The sequence below is a fragment of the Bos indicus genome, chromosome 17, assembly GCF_029378745.1.
Source record: "Bos indicus isolate NIAB-ARS_2022 breed Sahiwal x Tharparkar chromosome 17, NIAB-ARS_B.indTharparkar_mat_pri_1.0, whole genome shotgun sequence".
NCBI lineage: Eukaryota > Metazoa > Chordata > Mammalia > Artiodactyla > Bovidae > Bos > Bos indicus.
The window spans coordinates 34,931,837-34,948,902 of NC_091776.1; the positions used below are offsets into that span (position 1 = coordinate 34,931,837).

Sequence of the window (17,066 nt, forward strand, 5' to 3'; positions counted from 1 at the left end):
CAGAAGGTTGTTATGAGAAATTTGGTCAGATATTCCACCGAAATAACATGTGAAGCCTATGTATACTGCTACTCTTCCACTATATACGAGCCTATTTACTATTTTCTATGTTATCTTCTTTTCTCCGTATTCTCAAGTCCCTTGGATTTTTTTCAAGGACCTACATCAGGCTTCCTAGCTATCTAGAGTTTCCAGAAAATACCTTTATCCCACTTTCTGATATATAAGACAATCACTCATCTGCTGGTAACTTCCTATTCTCTGTAATTCTCATAGACTTTCTATAGTGCCCACATCTGTAAGCAATGTGGGAACCAGGGGACTAGACTATCCATGAAGTTTTTCTAAATAGAGGGATAACAAGATCAGAGCTGCTCTCTGGAAAGATACTCTGCCAAGGAACAATATCCAGTTGACTCACTGGTGCTGTGGGCTGAACTGTACCCCCACCCCAAATTCATACACTGAAGCCTGAAGCCCCAGTACCTCAGAAAATTACTATTTGGAGATGGGGCCTCTAAAGAAGGATTAAGTCAAAATGGGGCTGTTATAGAGTGGGCCCTAACCAAATCTGAATGGTGCCCTTACAAGAAGAAGAGATCGGGATGTGTGCACAGAGAGGTGACCATGTGTAAGGTGGCTGCTGCAAACCCCGAAGAGGCCTCAGAAAGACCAGACATGCAGACAGCTGTATCTTGGACTTCTAGTCTACAGAACTATGAGAAAATCAATTTCTGTTGTTTGAGCCACTCAGTCTACGGTAATCTGTTATGGCAGCCCTAGCAAACTGATACAGATGGGATCAGGTAGAAGGCAGTTGCAACAGTCAGGGACCGAACGAGAGCAGCTGTGGCAACAATGCAGAGACCCCCGTGAGTATGAAGGACACAGCAGAACTGAAAACACAGAGCCTGAGACGGATGTGAAGACTGAGGGGATGAAGAGTAGAAATGTACTCTGCGAGATGGGCTGGTTGGCAAGAAATTTACAAAGTTAAATATTTTATATTTTAAAATACAGGGGGTCAAAAAAGGGGGACAAGTGATTTCAAGGAAAGAGGAGTTTCATTATAAACACATTTCTAGATGTGTCTGGCTAAGTGCTTTCTTTGTATCTCTTTGTCTACCTTGGTCTTTATTTTCTCAATGAGACACTCAGACAATTATTGATTGACAATCTCACTTGGAGAAGAAGATTAACATTAACATAAAATAGGCCCAGGTCCATCTGCTTTTTTTTCTAAATTTTTTTCTTTTCATCTTACACTATGTCCTTAAATAGTGAGCCTATCTCAAATTTCCTTGAAAGGGCCTAACTAACTTTTTAAACATCCTTTTAATCATTCTCTTTGTATTTTCTGCATGCCTTAGCTTATTCTGCATCTTTACAGACTCTATCTTTGAGGTTTACCCCATTCTTATATAGTATTTATTCTTAATTATGTCCTGCTCTTAATTTTTAAATATGCCTTTTAAAAATCTTTGAGTTCTTCAGAAAGCAATCCCTAAAATATTAAAGAATTGTTTCGTATTAATTCATGACAAATATTTTCTAAATAAAAAAGGATGCAATAAAGGGGTAGAAGAAAAGATGAGAGACTAACTTTGCTGAGCACAGTAAAGGCTCTGGGAAGTTTAAACTATTTTTAAAAATCACTATTTCTGTTCAAATTTATGCCACACCGTCCATCTGAAATTCTGGCCATGAACTGTATTCTAAACACTAACAAATCTGGAAGACACAATTAATTACTTACAATCACAAAGAGACCATGGTTTGAAAAGCCAATAGCAAAAACTCTATCCCCATCTGTAAGATGAAAATAACACTTCTTTCATAAGACTACAGTAAGATTAAACATACTGTTCATAAAGCTGGCCCAGAGCATGTTCTCAGGAATTTCATCCATCCATTCAAAAAACATTCAGTAAATAACAAGATCCCAGGTGAAGTCATTTGGTGAAGGCCAAACAATAGGCCCTTCCTCTTTAAAGGCGCAGGGACGTGGCCAAGTTGCCATGGAACCTGCTTTGGTGTCTGGCTCAGGCTGGACAGATCCCATCAACACGTCATGGTTTTAATACCTTCCCTCCAAAATAATCTGCGCCTTACTTTTCCCACCTTGTAACAACTGAAGGTATTGCTGTAACTATTTTTTAATCCAACACGTTGTATTAAATGTAATATATGTCTTCTTCATATACTACTGTCCTCTACTAAACCAGTTAGAAAAATTAGCTTCCCAATTTTATTTGTATTATATCCCCCTTACTAAATTGTTGAGTTTAATGGATAAATATAAGAATGTAAGAAGAGTCCTAAAGTTCTAAAACTCAAGAAACACACTCAAACTAGAATAGTTTACTTTTCATATAATTGTTTTGACAAATACTTTGTCTCAAAGAAAATAAGGAAATAAGGTAAATCAATCTTACATTTAAAGATTAAAGGTTAAATCTGACTCAGAGAAAGACTCTCCATATTGCTAATTCTAGTAAGATGAAAAGTAACAAAAGGAGACCGACCATGCAAAATGCAGGATTATACTATTAAGAATTTTCAAGAGGAAAGGGACCTTCTTCTCTCAAGTTTCCATACAAGTAGTCCCCTCCTTCTCCACACACAAACACACACGCAATTGTCAAACAAGCCAAAGCTAGAAATAGCTATGAAGATAAAGGTCAAATTACATGAGAGAATTTTTTAAAAGAAACATAACCAATAGGAAAAAATGAAAATATATAAAGACATACAGCAAGTATCAAAATATATGTATTATTAGGCAGTAGATTAATTTCATTTCTAATTCAAAATAAAGACTGTTCATCAAGTGTTATGTTTCAAAAAGTAATTTTTTAAATAGAGGTATTATTTGACTCTGTTACTCTCTTCCATTTCCTATTTATGTTATGACCATCTATAAATCTATGAATTGTTTTCTATTTGCAAAATGATTCAGCTCAGAAAGCAGAATGAGACTGGTCATTCAGTAGTCTCTCCCACCCACCCTTGCAGACATCACATCACAAAGACTATGACTCACTTTGTCATACAGTTTCTATCCTTTCAAGAGTTTTAAGATTGTTGTGATGAATACTGGCTCATAAATCTGAATGAATATTAGGATGAAATTATTTGTGCCATTTCCTCACAGCCAAAAGGGATATTAACAATGGTACCAGACAGTTCTTAATCCTAATTTATAAAATGATTCACAGCTTTTAGAAAGAGAGAAAGAGACAGAGGGAAAGAAAGGGATTTAAGGATTAAATATGACTCAAGTATGAACTCTCAGATCTATGGTTTTTAATTAAAAGATTACAGCTAGTTCTGAAATTGGCTAGAAATGTTGACATGTTATTCATTAGCTGAAAAGAAAAACTTCCACAATAAAAATTAATCCTAACGAAATGATTGTGTTTTACCTTTATTGCTTCCTTTGAATAATGTGAAAGGTGTCCACAGAAGGAACCACAGTGATGCTACGTTCAACTTATCTGCTCTGTGCACTTCATGCTGAAGTGTATATGCTTATTTATTTAAAGTTCTAGCTCATTCAACAATACACATCGAACCTCTTCATGGGCCTCAGCATGGTCATTCATTTGAGTCCAGGGAATTCTGGAGTGCCTAAAGTCAGTCTCAGTCCTCAGAGTAGAAAAGAGAGCAAAGGACTACTGGGTAATGTTTAAATTTTTTAAAATCCTTGCCATCTAGAAAGTTCCAGTAAAACTGAGGGACAGGAGGTTAAAACACATCAAGCTATTAGAGAGAATTTTTCGATAACGCAGGAGAGGACAGACGGGTACAGGGCCATGTGAAAGCCACAGGGTCTGACGCAAAGCCTAGGACTGGGGTCAGGAAGGAGGACTAAGTGCACTTCAGCTCAGGGAAACGGCCTGAGTCAAGGCTAAGAGGAGAAGGATGTCAGAAGGCCATCAGAGAGGGAGTCAGAAGACTTGGCTCATTTGTTGGGTACACACTGAACTTAAAACACATTCTTTAAGTAGACAGAGCTCGCAGTCCCAGTGCAGGAGATAGACATGTAAACAATTAATTACAAGAAAAACTGTTAAGTCTACAATCCATCCCAACTACTATGGGGAAAAAAGCACAGACAGAAACAACCAAGTCTCCCTGGGAAGGTAGGGGAAAGTTTCACAAAGGAAAAGACCACTGAGCTGGCTCGTAAAAGATCTTTTCAGGGAAAAGTGAGAGTGGGAGGAGGGTGTGAGACAAGAATTGGTGTGATAAAGGATTTTCCAAAAACAAGGATCACCAAGTGGAAAAGCCAACTGTAATAGTGATGGTTCTGCCAGTTTAGAGACAATCACGAAGGCAGAGAGCACTGGCAGCATCAGGGGAGTGTGGGTCGTAAAGAGCTGAAACACTGAGCCGGTAGGTCATGCTTCAGAGGGAAAGTCTGGAGGGTCTGTTCATAGGTAAGAAAAGGACAGAGGAAACCAAGAGACAGGGCGAAGAAAAGTCACTGAGGCAGGGATGAATCCCAGGTGTCTAGTTTTGGAGACTAGAAGAAGAATTTCATTTCAGGCAGAAATTCAGTAGGAAGGGTGCCAGGTGGAGAAAATGATGCTATGTTCTGTCTTCTGTGGGATGAATTGAGGCTGCGGCAGTACATCTATCCTTTAGGCAGCAGGAACACGATACTAACACAGAGACAGAAAAGCAGAGAGAGTTGAAATGATCTGTGCTGAAAGATCACAAGTACTCAGAAAGATGGGAAGAGAGGCAAAAACAGAGCCTTGGGGGATACAACAGCAAAAGACCGAAGATAGGAGGGACCAGAGGAAAAGACGGTTGGAAGGGTGAGAGGAAACCGGGTTAATGTGCCAAGGAATTCTGGTGAGACAGAGGCAGACAATAGTGTGAAGCGTCAGAAATAGGGTGACACACTGGGTAAGTCCATGTGATTGAACTGGAAGACTGCCGGGGCCCAGAATGATTTAAGCAGAATACCAGAAGCACAATCCAGAGTTAGAAAGAGAAAAGGAGATGAAGTAGAAGAGAGTACAGGATTCTAGGATACCGGTCACAGAAAGACAAATGAACAATGCACAGCATACCTGAGGAATCTTCCATCACACAGTACATGGTAAATATCTTAATGCTTTTTAAAGAAAACAATTCATAATGAGAGCTTTTAACTAATTATCCTGAGCAATGATTCATCTTTTTATAGACTACACCAAAATTGCTAATAGCCAGCTTTTTAATATTTCAAATATGATTACATTTTTCCAAATATAATTGTTACATATAGTTATCTTCATTAAAAGGCTAAGTGCCTAATCGTATATGTTACTATACCAAGAGAACTGTAAACCTTGACCAGGCTTTGAACAGCATGTGGCCCCTGAGTAGTTACCCACATAGAATGTTCTCATCAGCAGCTCACTTTTAGTGAGAATTACCAGAGTAAAAGGTACAAGCCTTTTTATGATGTTTATTTATATGGAGAAGTCATGGTCCCTACCTTAAGATGCCAAATTTTCTCAAAGTGCATAAATCATGAACAGGGAAAATAACCCACTCACAGAATCCTAGCCAGATCATTACTACACTACACAAATTTCCTTTAAAAAGCAAAACAAAACAGGAAAAAAAAAAAAAACCACCTTCCCTCCCCACCCTCTGCAATATCCTAAAAAATCTGTGAACTTTACACTTTAGAATTCTATGGGATAATTTAATTTAGAGGGTAACTTAACTTGAGAAAGTAAGTAGCCCTTTGAAAATACAAATGCAGGCGACTTCTCTGGTATCCCAGCGACTAAGCCTCTGCACTCCCAACGGAGGGGCCTGGGTTCGATCCTGGTCAGGGAACTAGACCCCACCTGTGGCAACTAAGAATTCACATGCAGCAACTAAGATCCAGAGCAGCCAAGTAAATAATTTTTTAAAAGAAAATCAAAATGCAAACACACACACACATTACTGATTACTGTAAATGAATGAGTATTAAGGATATACCAGTCAACTCAAAAGTCACCATATGCAGGAACAGTGACAGGGAACAACTGGGATGAGACATAAATTAAAAACTGAATATTGGCTATCTGTTGCCTCTAGGCCCTCCAAATTTCTTCAAACTAAAAATATCCCACAGGAATTTAGAATGGGACTAATCCAGTTTCTAAGAACTATGTGGTATATGGCTCAATGGGTGAAGTTCCCTGGGAGTTGCCATTTTTCCCTTATTCCCTGCCTAAATTCCTATGGCCATAAATAACCTAGCTTAGAGAGAGAGAAAGCAATAGCTACCCCCCAACAATGGATGCCAGAGAAGGCAACGGCACCCCACTCCAGTACTCTTGCCTGGAAAATCCCATGGATGGAGGAGCCTGGTAGGCTGCAGACCATGGGGTCACAAAGAGTCGGACACGACTGAGCGACTTCCCTTTCACATTTCACTTTCATGCATTGGAGAAGGAAATGGCAACCCACTCCAGTGTGCTTGCCTGGAGAATCCCAGGGACGGGGAGCCTGGTGGGCCGTCGGACACGACTGAAGTGACTTAGCAGCAGCAGCAATGGATGCAGTAAGGGAACACTGAAAATCACGGTGCCACAACTGCATTTCCCATTGACGTGGTGGTGGCAGTTTAGTTGCTAAGTCATGTCGGACTCTTGCAACCCCATGCACTGTAACCACCAGGCTCCTCTGTCCATGGGATTCTCCAGGCAAGAATACTGCAGCGGGTAGTCATTCCTTCTCCAGAGGATCTTCCCGATCTAGGGGTCAAACCCAGGTCTCCTGCATTGCAGGCAGATTCTTTACCAGCTGAGCCACCAGTGACATAATGAAAATTCCACAATGATAATTGTTACTTGAATTATTTTGTCAACAGCCAAACACTTGACAACATACAAGTTAAGCAGAAGACCTGGTTTCAGAGTGCAGAAAATGACAAGCTCAAAAACAAAATAGAACCGAGAATACTTGTTTGGAGAGGATATGGTAATGAGGTTAAGGTTCAAGTCCAAATGTGCTGACTTGTCTTGTTCCAATTCCCAGAAATAGAGTGGTTACCCCAGGCCAGTCTTACAGATGTTTGTTGTAGGACAAAGGGGCCCAAGCAGGGGGTTTTGAAAAACAAGTAAAGGCAATGGCACGTGAGTAGTTACCTCCCTGTTCCACAGGCATCTTTTGGCCAGAAAATAACAATTCTAATAATGCGAGACCTTATACTGCCTTTTTTCAATATCGCTGACAGTAATTTCTGAGAATCAATATGTAGATGAACAGTCAATTTTATAATTATAATGTATTGAGGATGATTCTTGTTTTGTCTATAACGTTTTTTCAAATTACACCTAAAAATCTCAGCTATCCATTTAAAACATCGTAAGTCTGAACATAATGCTCAGAATCCACTTTTCATACCTCTGTCAAAATCCAATTATGGGATGGCCACTTTATAAACACAAAGAAAGCCCTCAAGGCATGTCACAAGAGGATATAGCCAGTTCTAGGCTGAAGTCATTTGGCACCAAACTCATTTTAAAAGGCTCCTAAGGTGTGGTAATATCCATGACTCATGAATTGTCCTTTCATTGCTGAACCAATTACACGATTTCCACAATTAAATGAGCTATTGGGTTCTTACTTCATTTGTTTACTGCACCCAAATGTCATTAGAGTAAACAGTATGCTTATTAAAGTAAATTGGTGGGATCCACTTGCCAGATATTACCCAAAAAAGGTGTATGTGTGTGGAGGGGGGAGAATCTGGTGTCATCAATCAAAAGTTCCATTGACATAAAGGAAGAGAAGAAAAGGTGGCTTTCTTCATTGCTCCAGGGGGTACAACCAGAGGCAACCTGTGGACTCATAAGAACTCCCCAGAGCGACTATGTCAATATTTTGAAGTGGAGGAAGCCTAAAAAGCCAGAACAGCAGGGACAGTCCGCAAGGGGGCAAGTGGGCAAGAATCGGCAGGTAAACTCCAGCAATCAGTTCCGCCTGTGGACCTCAATCTCGTCTTCTACAAGATGAAGCTGGTGAACAGTTCGTTTTTAATGACGGGGCTGCATGGAATATGTGCGGTGGCACAGAGGGTGGGAGTCAGACGGGATCCCAGCCCTGCTCCACTTGGGGGTGGGCAGGTCCCTCAGCCTCTTCAAGGCTCAGTGTCCTCTGGAGGCCGGAAGCCAGAGGAGTGTGGCAAGCAGGCGGTCACCTCCTGGGAGAAGACCCAAAGGTCGATCCAGCACTTCTAACTACCTTCGTTTTTTCCAAAATAAAAGCATCTGGAATAAATTTAATGCTAAAATGTACACAAGCAGCACACTTTGCCCTGACTATACTCCACCACATGTTGAACGTGCCGCCTGGGATAAAATGTGCTCTCTTCCGAATGTTTTCACATGGTTTCAGTACTTCAGGGCATATACTTCTGTTACACATCCCCGTGGGCAAGTGGGACACCAAAGGGAAGGTGGATGTGCGGCACCCACACTGGCCCTGTCTTTATCTCGCTTTTACCAACACACTCGTGTCAAATACAGGTTATTTCAGGATTGTGAGAAAAGTGCAGGAAAGTGGGCCTTTTGAAACAATTGTGAAAACAATTCAAGAGAAAACCCGGGGAGAAACACAGGTGATCTCCAGCAAAAGTGGGAAGCTGGAAACGCTGTCCGCCCAGCCCCACACCGTCCTGCCCTATGTCCCTTCAGAACCTAGCCATGTCCCCTGCCCCTGACCAGTGCCCCACATTCATGCCACCGACTTCACAGCCTCCCCCCTCAACTCCAGCCCTGCTGGTCAGCTTTTGGGGAAGAAATCATGCACATACAATTTAATTCACACGAAATGTTAAAACCAGGTAACTGCTCCACTTGTCCTTCCAGAGGCACCCTCCACCCCGTACCCATGAGGACCCGGGTCCAGGGTTTCCAGCACCCGCCGAGGCTCAAGTCCCTCGTGGAAAACGGTGTAGGGCCGTCGGCTGTCATCACCACAGATGGAGACTGTGGATTCGGAGAGCACACTGCATTTGCATTTTAGAAACATCTGGACAGAGAGTTAATGCCAAAGGGATAAATCTCCAGTGATAGATTTTGGGTGTATGGACAAATGAGTTTGAGGGAGGGGGCCTTGGATTTTCCAATGTTTCAAATATGTCTAGATATCTGAACCTTAATTCGGTGGGAAGCTGTAGCAAGCATTAACAGCTTTTATTTCTCCACGTTTGCTGATCAGTTTTGCTCCTTTAGGGGAATGGAGGGGATATGGTTAAGAGGATACTGATATGGCATTGTTTTTCCTATATATTTCTTACCCGTCTCCTCCTGGTTTTGTCAACTATCAGTACACCTTTGATATGTCAGGGGAAAAAAAAAAAAACACTGTCCTTAATTAAACATATGTCCAGGTTGGCCTATACAAAAGTCATTTAAATTGATCATTTTCAGGTTTCTATTCTTGTCAGTCTACCACCTGGTACAAGGTGATTTTTAAAAATCAGTGCTCTCCACAAGTCTGGATGAGTACTCTACTCTCTACCTTTAAAGGTCTACGAGCTAGTTATCAGGTTGGCTGGGTTTCTCAGCCTTAACACTATTAACATTTACGGTCAGAACATTTTTAATTTTTTGCTGAGCGATTAGGGAGGTGTCCTGTGCACTGTAACATCCCTGGCCTCTACTTAGCAAATGACAGTAGCACCCTTCCAGGCATGAGTGAAAACATCTCCAGGCACTGCCAAATGTCCCCTGGAGAGTATCAATCCTATTTCAGACCATGAAGTTAAAATAAGAATACAGTAATGATGGCCCAGCCCCAAACTGGGAATAAAAAGTTAATAGTTGTGTTTAAAAGGGTGGTAATGTAATATGCAATTCAGAATTATCCTTACTAACTCCCATACATGCCTGTGTGCTCAGTCACATCTGATTTTCTGGGACCCCCTGGACTGTGCCTGCCAGGCTCCTCCACTCATGGGATTTCCCAGGCAAGAATACTGGAGTTGGTTGCCATTCCCTTTTCCAGGGGATCTACCCAATCCAGGGATTGAACGAGTGTCTCCTGCATCTCCTATATTGGCAGGCGGATTCCTTACCACTGAGCCACCTGGAAAGCCCAGCCCCTATACAGTTTTGTTTTAAAGGAAATAGGGTATTGAGAAGGCAAAGAAAATACTGCAACTCATAAAATGTCTGGAAGAAAATGTACTAAAGGAAGTTCCAGTATAAACCTAATCTGGGGGAAGAGTTCTGTCTTCTCGTCAAAGAACAAACTACTTTTTGTGATACTAGAAAAGAGCAAAATTAATTGGGACATATGTGCACCTTGCCGTGTTCAGCTGGGCTACCCTGGCAGACAAGCACAGAATAAACCCCACACAGAAAGATAATTTTGTGAAACCTAGTTACCAAAATAGAGAAAGAGCACTAACCGATATATTGGGCTACAAGCATCTTTTCAGTTTTACTGGATAATGTAAGTGGTTAAGAAAATTGTTTAATTATGGCAGGCCCGAAAAAAGTTACAGACCTGAATCCTTTGCTTGTTGCTATTTTGAAATCAATAAAGACCAATTCTTATGAAGGGACATTTCCCATTACTGAATTTGTCAGCTAGGTTTGGCTGCAGAGTTTTCTCCTCTTCCTAAGTCTCATCCCGGAGTGAGAGCTTGCTAAATTCCTTCAGTGTCCGACTCTTTGGGACCCTAGGGACGGTAGCCCACTAGGCTCCTCTGTCCATGGGGAGTCTCCAGGCAAGAATACTGGAGCGGGGTGCCATTTCCTTCTCCAGGGGATCTTTCCAACACAGGGATCCAATCCACACCTCTTACATCCCAGGCACTGGCAGGTGGGATCTTTACCACCAGTACCACCTGGAGAGCCCCAAAGGACGCACTATTAGCATCACAAGGTAAAGAAGGCCTCTTGCGGAACTTGGGCAAAAAAAAAAAAAAAAAAGAGGATCAAGTTTTCCACCTGAAAACCATTATGGAAGGAATGGCAGAACAAACAGCTTTCAAAACATGTTTTACCTACACTTACAGGATGACAGTTAAAAAATATCTGATCTCTTTGTTTCACTTCAAACTCATCTATTTTTATCAGCCCATTTTATACCTCTTTCCTTCCTCTTTCTCTAGACCAGCGGGTTCTCAAACTGTGCTCCCAGATCAGCATCACCTGGGAAGTAGTTAGAAATGCAAATGAGGCCCCACTCCAGACCTAAGCGATCTGAAACCCTGGGAGATGGTTCAGCCATGAATCACACAACACACACACCTTCCAGGTGATTCTTATGCACTCTTAGTTTGACAACCAACGCCTCAGACCAATCTTATTGCTATTACCACAGATACATCATTATTATTTTTACAGAAAATGCAACTGTAGACTAGTAAATTGAGTCCTCTGCGCACTTCAAATTCTCATTTGATCCTCAAACCTGATGCAAGGTATCTTTCCAACAAGGACCTTTTAGTTGGTCTGCGGTCCCTCCTGGCTTTGCCCCGGAGACAACGGGCATCCCATAGAAGCGGTCGGAACTTCAGGCTCGGGGCGCGGGCGGCACCTCGCTGAGCCGCTCACCTCTGCTCAGCCGCCGGGCACCCCCGACGCGACAGGTTGTCTGCGCCCAGGGAGCCGTCCGCAAAGCCCGGGCGCCGGGGGCTCGGGGCCCAGGGGACTGGCTTTGCTGAGCAGCCGGCACACTCCAAAGCCTGGAGGAGCGTCTACCGCCACCGCAGCTCGGGGCAGGAGGGGGGCGAGTGGTGAGCCCGAAACCGCCGAGGGCCGAGCGGAGAGAAACCACAAGTCCCACCGGGGTCACAGTGAAGAGGAAGAAGGAGCGCGGAGGCTGGAAGGCAGGGGCGGGGGAGAGAACCGCAGGGGACGAAGACGGCACCGGGGAAGACCTGGGGAGCACTCACTGTGTGGGTCGCTCTTCTCGCGGACCCCGTCCACTCGGCCGTCGGGGTGGATGCGCAGGAAGAAGCCCCCGTTCTTGCAGTACAGCCGCTTGGGGTCCTTGAAGTGGCCCGGCGGGAAAGCGCCGCTGCCGCCGTCCTCCGGCAGGGCTGGCAGCGTGGTGATGCTCCCGGCGGCCATGGCCCCACCAAGGCCCTGGCGGGGTCCCCGAGCCCCTGGAGCCGCGCGGGGAGCCGCCGCGCCCCGGCCCCGGCCTCCGACGCGCTCCGCGGCGCGGCCCCGGCCCCGGCCCCCCAGCCTCCCTCCCCGCGGCACGCGGCCGCGCCCGCGAGCCCCCAGCCTCGAGCTGTTCGGCCGCTTCCCTCTCCGCCTGCCCTAGAGCGCGGGGAGCCCGGCGGTCCGGGATCGGGGGGTGAGGGCTGGATGCCTCTGCGGCCGCCGCTCTTGGGAGGGCCGCCTCCCTAAGCCGCAGCACCCGGGATCCGCGGGCACCGCGTCCGCCGGTCTGCTACCCGCTGGGCCGCGGCGTCACATCTAATAGGTCTCCACCCCCAGACGCCCACGACCCCCCACGCCCCCCGCCCGCCTCCCTTCCGGCGCACCGCCCCCTACTCGCTCCGGGTTTTCTGGGGCGGGTGTCTGGGTCGGGCGCTCGGGCCGCAGGACGCAAGCGCGCGACATCCGTGCCCCGGGAGCCCGAGGGGGAGAGCCAGGGCCGGGGGAGGTGCGGGGACGCGGCGGGAGGCCCTGGTCCAGGCCTCCGCCGCTTTAGGGGCTGAACCCCGCCGGTTCCCCAGAAGTCGCCCCAGCCCAGCTCCGCGCAGCCCAAACCACGTTTCGACTTTCTCTACATTGCGGAGCTTTCGCTGAGCAACTAGCCGTGACTCAACTTTTCAAACTTTAAATGCAATTTTCTCCCCCAGTCTTTTTCTCTGCCAGCGTCTCAAAGCGTAGCAACTATTTCCACCCCAAAGAAGTAGAGGAATTGAAGTCAGGGAGGATTGTGTGTCAAAATACGTTTTGAACGTCTCTAATTACCCAAAGACGAGGGGCACGCACTGGCACAAACTGTTAACATGGGAGGCGGAGGCTGAAGTATTTTACTAACAGGAGTGGGGAGAGAGGCCAGAGAAGGGGTTGAGTCGCAGAGAGGAAAAGATTTTTCTCTGACTAACCTGGAAATAGTCAACGTGCAAAGATGAAAATGGCCCTCGAATCCTTATCGCGATTGAAGCATGTTAATGTCTTGTTCTAGCTAAACTGTTAGGCACTTTTTGGAGGAAGGGTAGTTTATTGAAAATCCCAAACTACAAAATTGAGGTTAATTACACTTTATTTTTCAGTAGAATATAACGGGCACTACAGATTAGCAAAATACTCATCTTTAGAACTTCATATGCTGAGCATCTACGGTGTGCAAAGCATTCAGTAAGTGCAGTGGGAGATGCCCGATCAAACAGGGTCTTCTGGCACAGTGAAGGTGATACAAGGGGACCCAGAGTAACACAAATACTATTAACAGTAGAACAGGTCAAGGCCATAGACGAGTAAAAAGTTTCAGGAGATATCAGACAAGGAGTAATTCAGCTTGAGGATAGGCAGGAGTAAGGGAAAGCTTCTTGGAAGAAGTGAGAATACAGAAGTTCCTCTATTTAAGAACTTGTTTGCTTTCAAAAGATTATCCATGGTGCATTTGTTCATAAGGCTCTGAGATGGGTTTAACTCTAGACACATTTCTAGAATGTTAAATAGGAGTACGATTCTTTGGAGCTTTAAGAACCAAGGAATACTCTTCTCTGGGCTGATGGATGTTCTCGGACATCTGTCTCCAAAATGGACAGGTTTTAGCTGCGCTGAAAATCTGTTAAGACAAACAGCTCCCTTGCAGATCTCTGTGGGAATCCTCAGGGATGCTTAAAGTTACTGCAGCATGAATTGAGTTGCCACTTACTTTGAAGTCAAGTTAGACTTGAACAAGCTTTGAAATCCGTGCACAGAAACCTGAGTATTCCAAGAACAAAGGGATAAAAGCTAAGCCAAACTATTTATTTCACAGTAGTATCCAAAAATTTGGGGAACAGTTACAAGCAGTTAAGTAATGCGTATGCTTGGAGAAGGCATTAGCACCCCACTTCAGTACTCTTGCCTGGAAAATCCCATGGACGGAGGAGCCTGGTAGGCTGAAGTCCATGGGGTCGCTAAGAGTCCGACACGACTGAGTGACTTCACTTTCACTTTTCACTTTCATGCATTGGAGAAGGAAATGGCAACCCACTCCAGTGTTCTTGCCTGGAGAATCCCAGGGATGGGGAAGCCCAGTGGGCTGCCATCTATGGGGTCGCACAAAGTCCGACACGACTGAAGCGACTTAGCAGCAGCAACAGGAATGTGTATGCTAATGGACCACAGGTCCTGTGGAACTGCATCCCATGTACAATAACCTCTTGTTTCCTAGATCCTTGCAAAACCAGGAGAGGAGATACCACTGGAAATGGATAAGCCAGCTCTGGGAATCTAGGTCTCTAAGTCAAATAGCATTAATTCCAAGAAGACATCCTTAAGAAAGTTGTCTTATGTTCCTAACCAGACTCTTCTCAACACACACTTGTAGATACACAAAGACAGACACAATATTCTTAGATGCAATCAATTTGCTCTCAGTTGAACCATGAGCAGTCAATTTACTTACACTCTCATTTTACCCAACTCTAAGGATGAATATAAAAGTAATTTTGAAAAAAAAAACTAGAACCAATAGAATTCTATAAGATGATGGATACAAAACCCATTATTAAAAAAAAAATTAGGTTCCAGAATTTCCTTCTCAACACCAAGGTAAATTACTTTGGATAATAAGAATTGTTCAAAATCTAAATGATGAAAAGTACAAAGATTTAATGAGAACTTAAAAAATACTTAAGTGTTCCTGGATGGAAACATACAGTAAAATAACAATGTCAAATTAAACAATATTAGTTTAAAAATTTGGCACCATTTTAAAACTAAATAACAATATTGTAAAATTCATTTGGACAAATAAATATATAAGAACAGCACACTATTAAAAACTTAACATACATCATAGACTTAAATTTAAAAGTTAAAACTACAAACCCTCTTAGATAAAAACATAGGTATAAATCTTCATGACCTCAGATTAGGCAATGGTTTCTTAGATATGGCACCAGAGAGACAGCAACAAGAGAAAACAGATAGATTGTACTTCATCCAAATCAAAAACTTCTGTGCACCGAGTTACACTACTGAGAAAATGAAAGGTGTCCAGAGAATGGGGAAAAAATTTTGCTAATCATATATATGATGAGATATGTAAAGAATTGTTACAGCTCAACAGTTAAAAGACAGTCTAAGTTAAAAGTGGGCAAAGTATTTGAATAGACATTCCTCCAAAGAACCTATAAAAATAACCAATAAGTACATGAAGAGATGTTCAATATAATTAGTCATTAGTAAAATGTGAATCAAAATCACAATGAGTCATCACTTCACACCCAATATGATAGCTATAATTTTTTAAAAAAAAGGATAACAAGGGCTTTCAAGGGTGTGGAATAATTGGAACCTCAATACATTGCTGGGGGAAACATAAAATGGTATAGCCAATATATAGAACAGTCAGGCATTTCCTCAAAAAATTACAAAGTTTCACAATTTGGCCTATCAATTCCATTCATTAATTCTACATACACACATGAGAATTGAAACTATGTTCACACAAAAACAAACACATAAATGAATGTTAGTAGCATCATTATTCATCATAGTCAAAAAGTAGAAACTACTCAAATGTCTGTCAACTGACAAATGGATAAACAAAATGTGGTATATCCATAAAATGGAATATTGTGTGTCTGTGTGTGTGTGTGTGTGTGTGTGTGTGTGTGTGTGAGTCGCTCAGTCGTGTCCTACTCTTTGCAACCCTATGGATTGTAGCCCGCCAGGCTTCTCTGTCCATGGAATTCTCCAGGCAAGAATACTGGAGTGGATTGCCATTCCCTTCTTCAGAGGAACTTCCCAACCCAGGGATCGAACCCTGGTCTCCTGCATCGCAGGCAGATAAAAAGAAATAAAGTACCCATACATGGTAAAACATAGATGAACCTTGTAACAGTGAAGGCAGAAAAGCCAGATAGAAAAACACGATTCCATGTATACAAAAAAAAAAAAGGTAAATAATCCACCTGCTATGTGGGAGACCTGGGTTCAATTCCTGGGTTGGGAAGATACCCTTGAGGAGGGAATGGCAACGCACTCCAGTATTCTTGCCTGGAGAATCCCATGGACAGAGGAGCCTGTTGGGCTACAGTCCATGGGGTCACAAAGAGTCAAACACGACTGAGCAACTTTTGCTTCAGGTATACAAAATGTCAAGAATAGAGAAAAATCCACAGAGATACAAAGCAGATGAGTGGCTGCCAAGGGGTGGGAGAGGAGGCAGCTGAGGAGTGACCACTAGTGGGGGTGATGGAAAAGCTCTGGAGTTAAGATAATGGTGATGGTTGCACAACTTTGTGAAAATACTAAAATAACACTAAGCTATATACTTTAAAATGGTGAATTTTATGGTATGTGAATTATATCTTAGAAAAAATAAAGAAATGCATGTTGAAATAAAAATGGAAATATTCTCCTATGAAATTGAGAGAAAAAAAGAAATAATATTAACGCAGGTTACCAAAAAACAGGATGAATGGGAAACTTCATGAACTGCCAGATGGGAGGATAAATTATTGTAGTGTTTTGAAAAGGCAATGTGTGCATCACATTCTTAAATTTTTGAAATTATGTAAATTTAATGTGGGCCAACAGTTTTGGTGTAAGAAATTTACTCTCAAGAAAAAAAATCACATATGTATATATTTAGCAACCCTGGTATTCAGTGAATTGATCATAATGAGAAAAAATGAAGGATAATATAAATAAAGATGAACAAATTAATTTTAGTAAATCATGTTATAGTCATAGAAACCAATGTGTTCCATGAAGCCACATAGACAGTTTTATAATAGAATACAAATGCTTATAATATATTGTGAATTGAAAGTAGTTTGCAAAACTATAGAATAATAATCCATTTGTTAAATTTGTTAAAGCCCATATTAGAATGAGATATATTAAAATGTTAGTACTGATTAC

General features: G+C 42.8%; 1 protein-coding gene across 1 annotated transcript in view; it reads right to left on the bottom strand.

Annotated features, from left to right (window-relative positions):
• Positions 1-12,173, bottom strand: part of FGF2 (fibroblast growth factor 2) — a 59,617-nt gene extending 47,444 nt beyond the window's left edge. Inside the window, exon 1 of the mRNA XM_019977015.2 lies at positions 11,912-12,173. Within this exon, the coding sequence (XP_019832574.2) occupies positions 11,912-12,089 (178 nt within the window). The 5' untranslated portion in view covers positions 12,090-12,173. The remainder of the gene's footprint in view (positions 1-11,911) is intronic.
• Between the last annotated feature and the right edge of the window lie 4,893 nt (positions 12,174-17,066).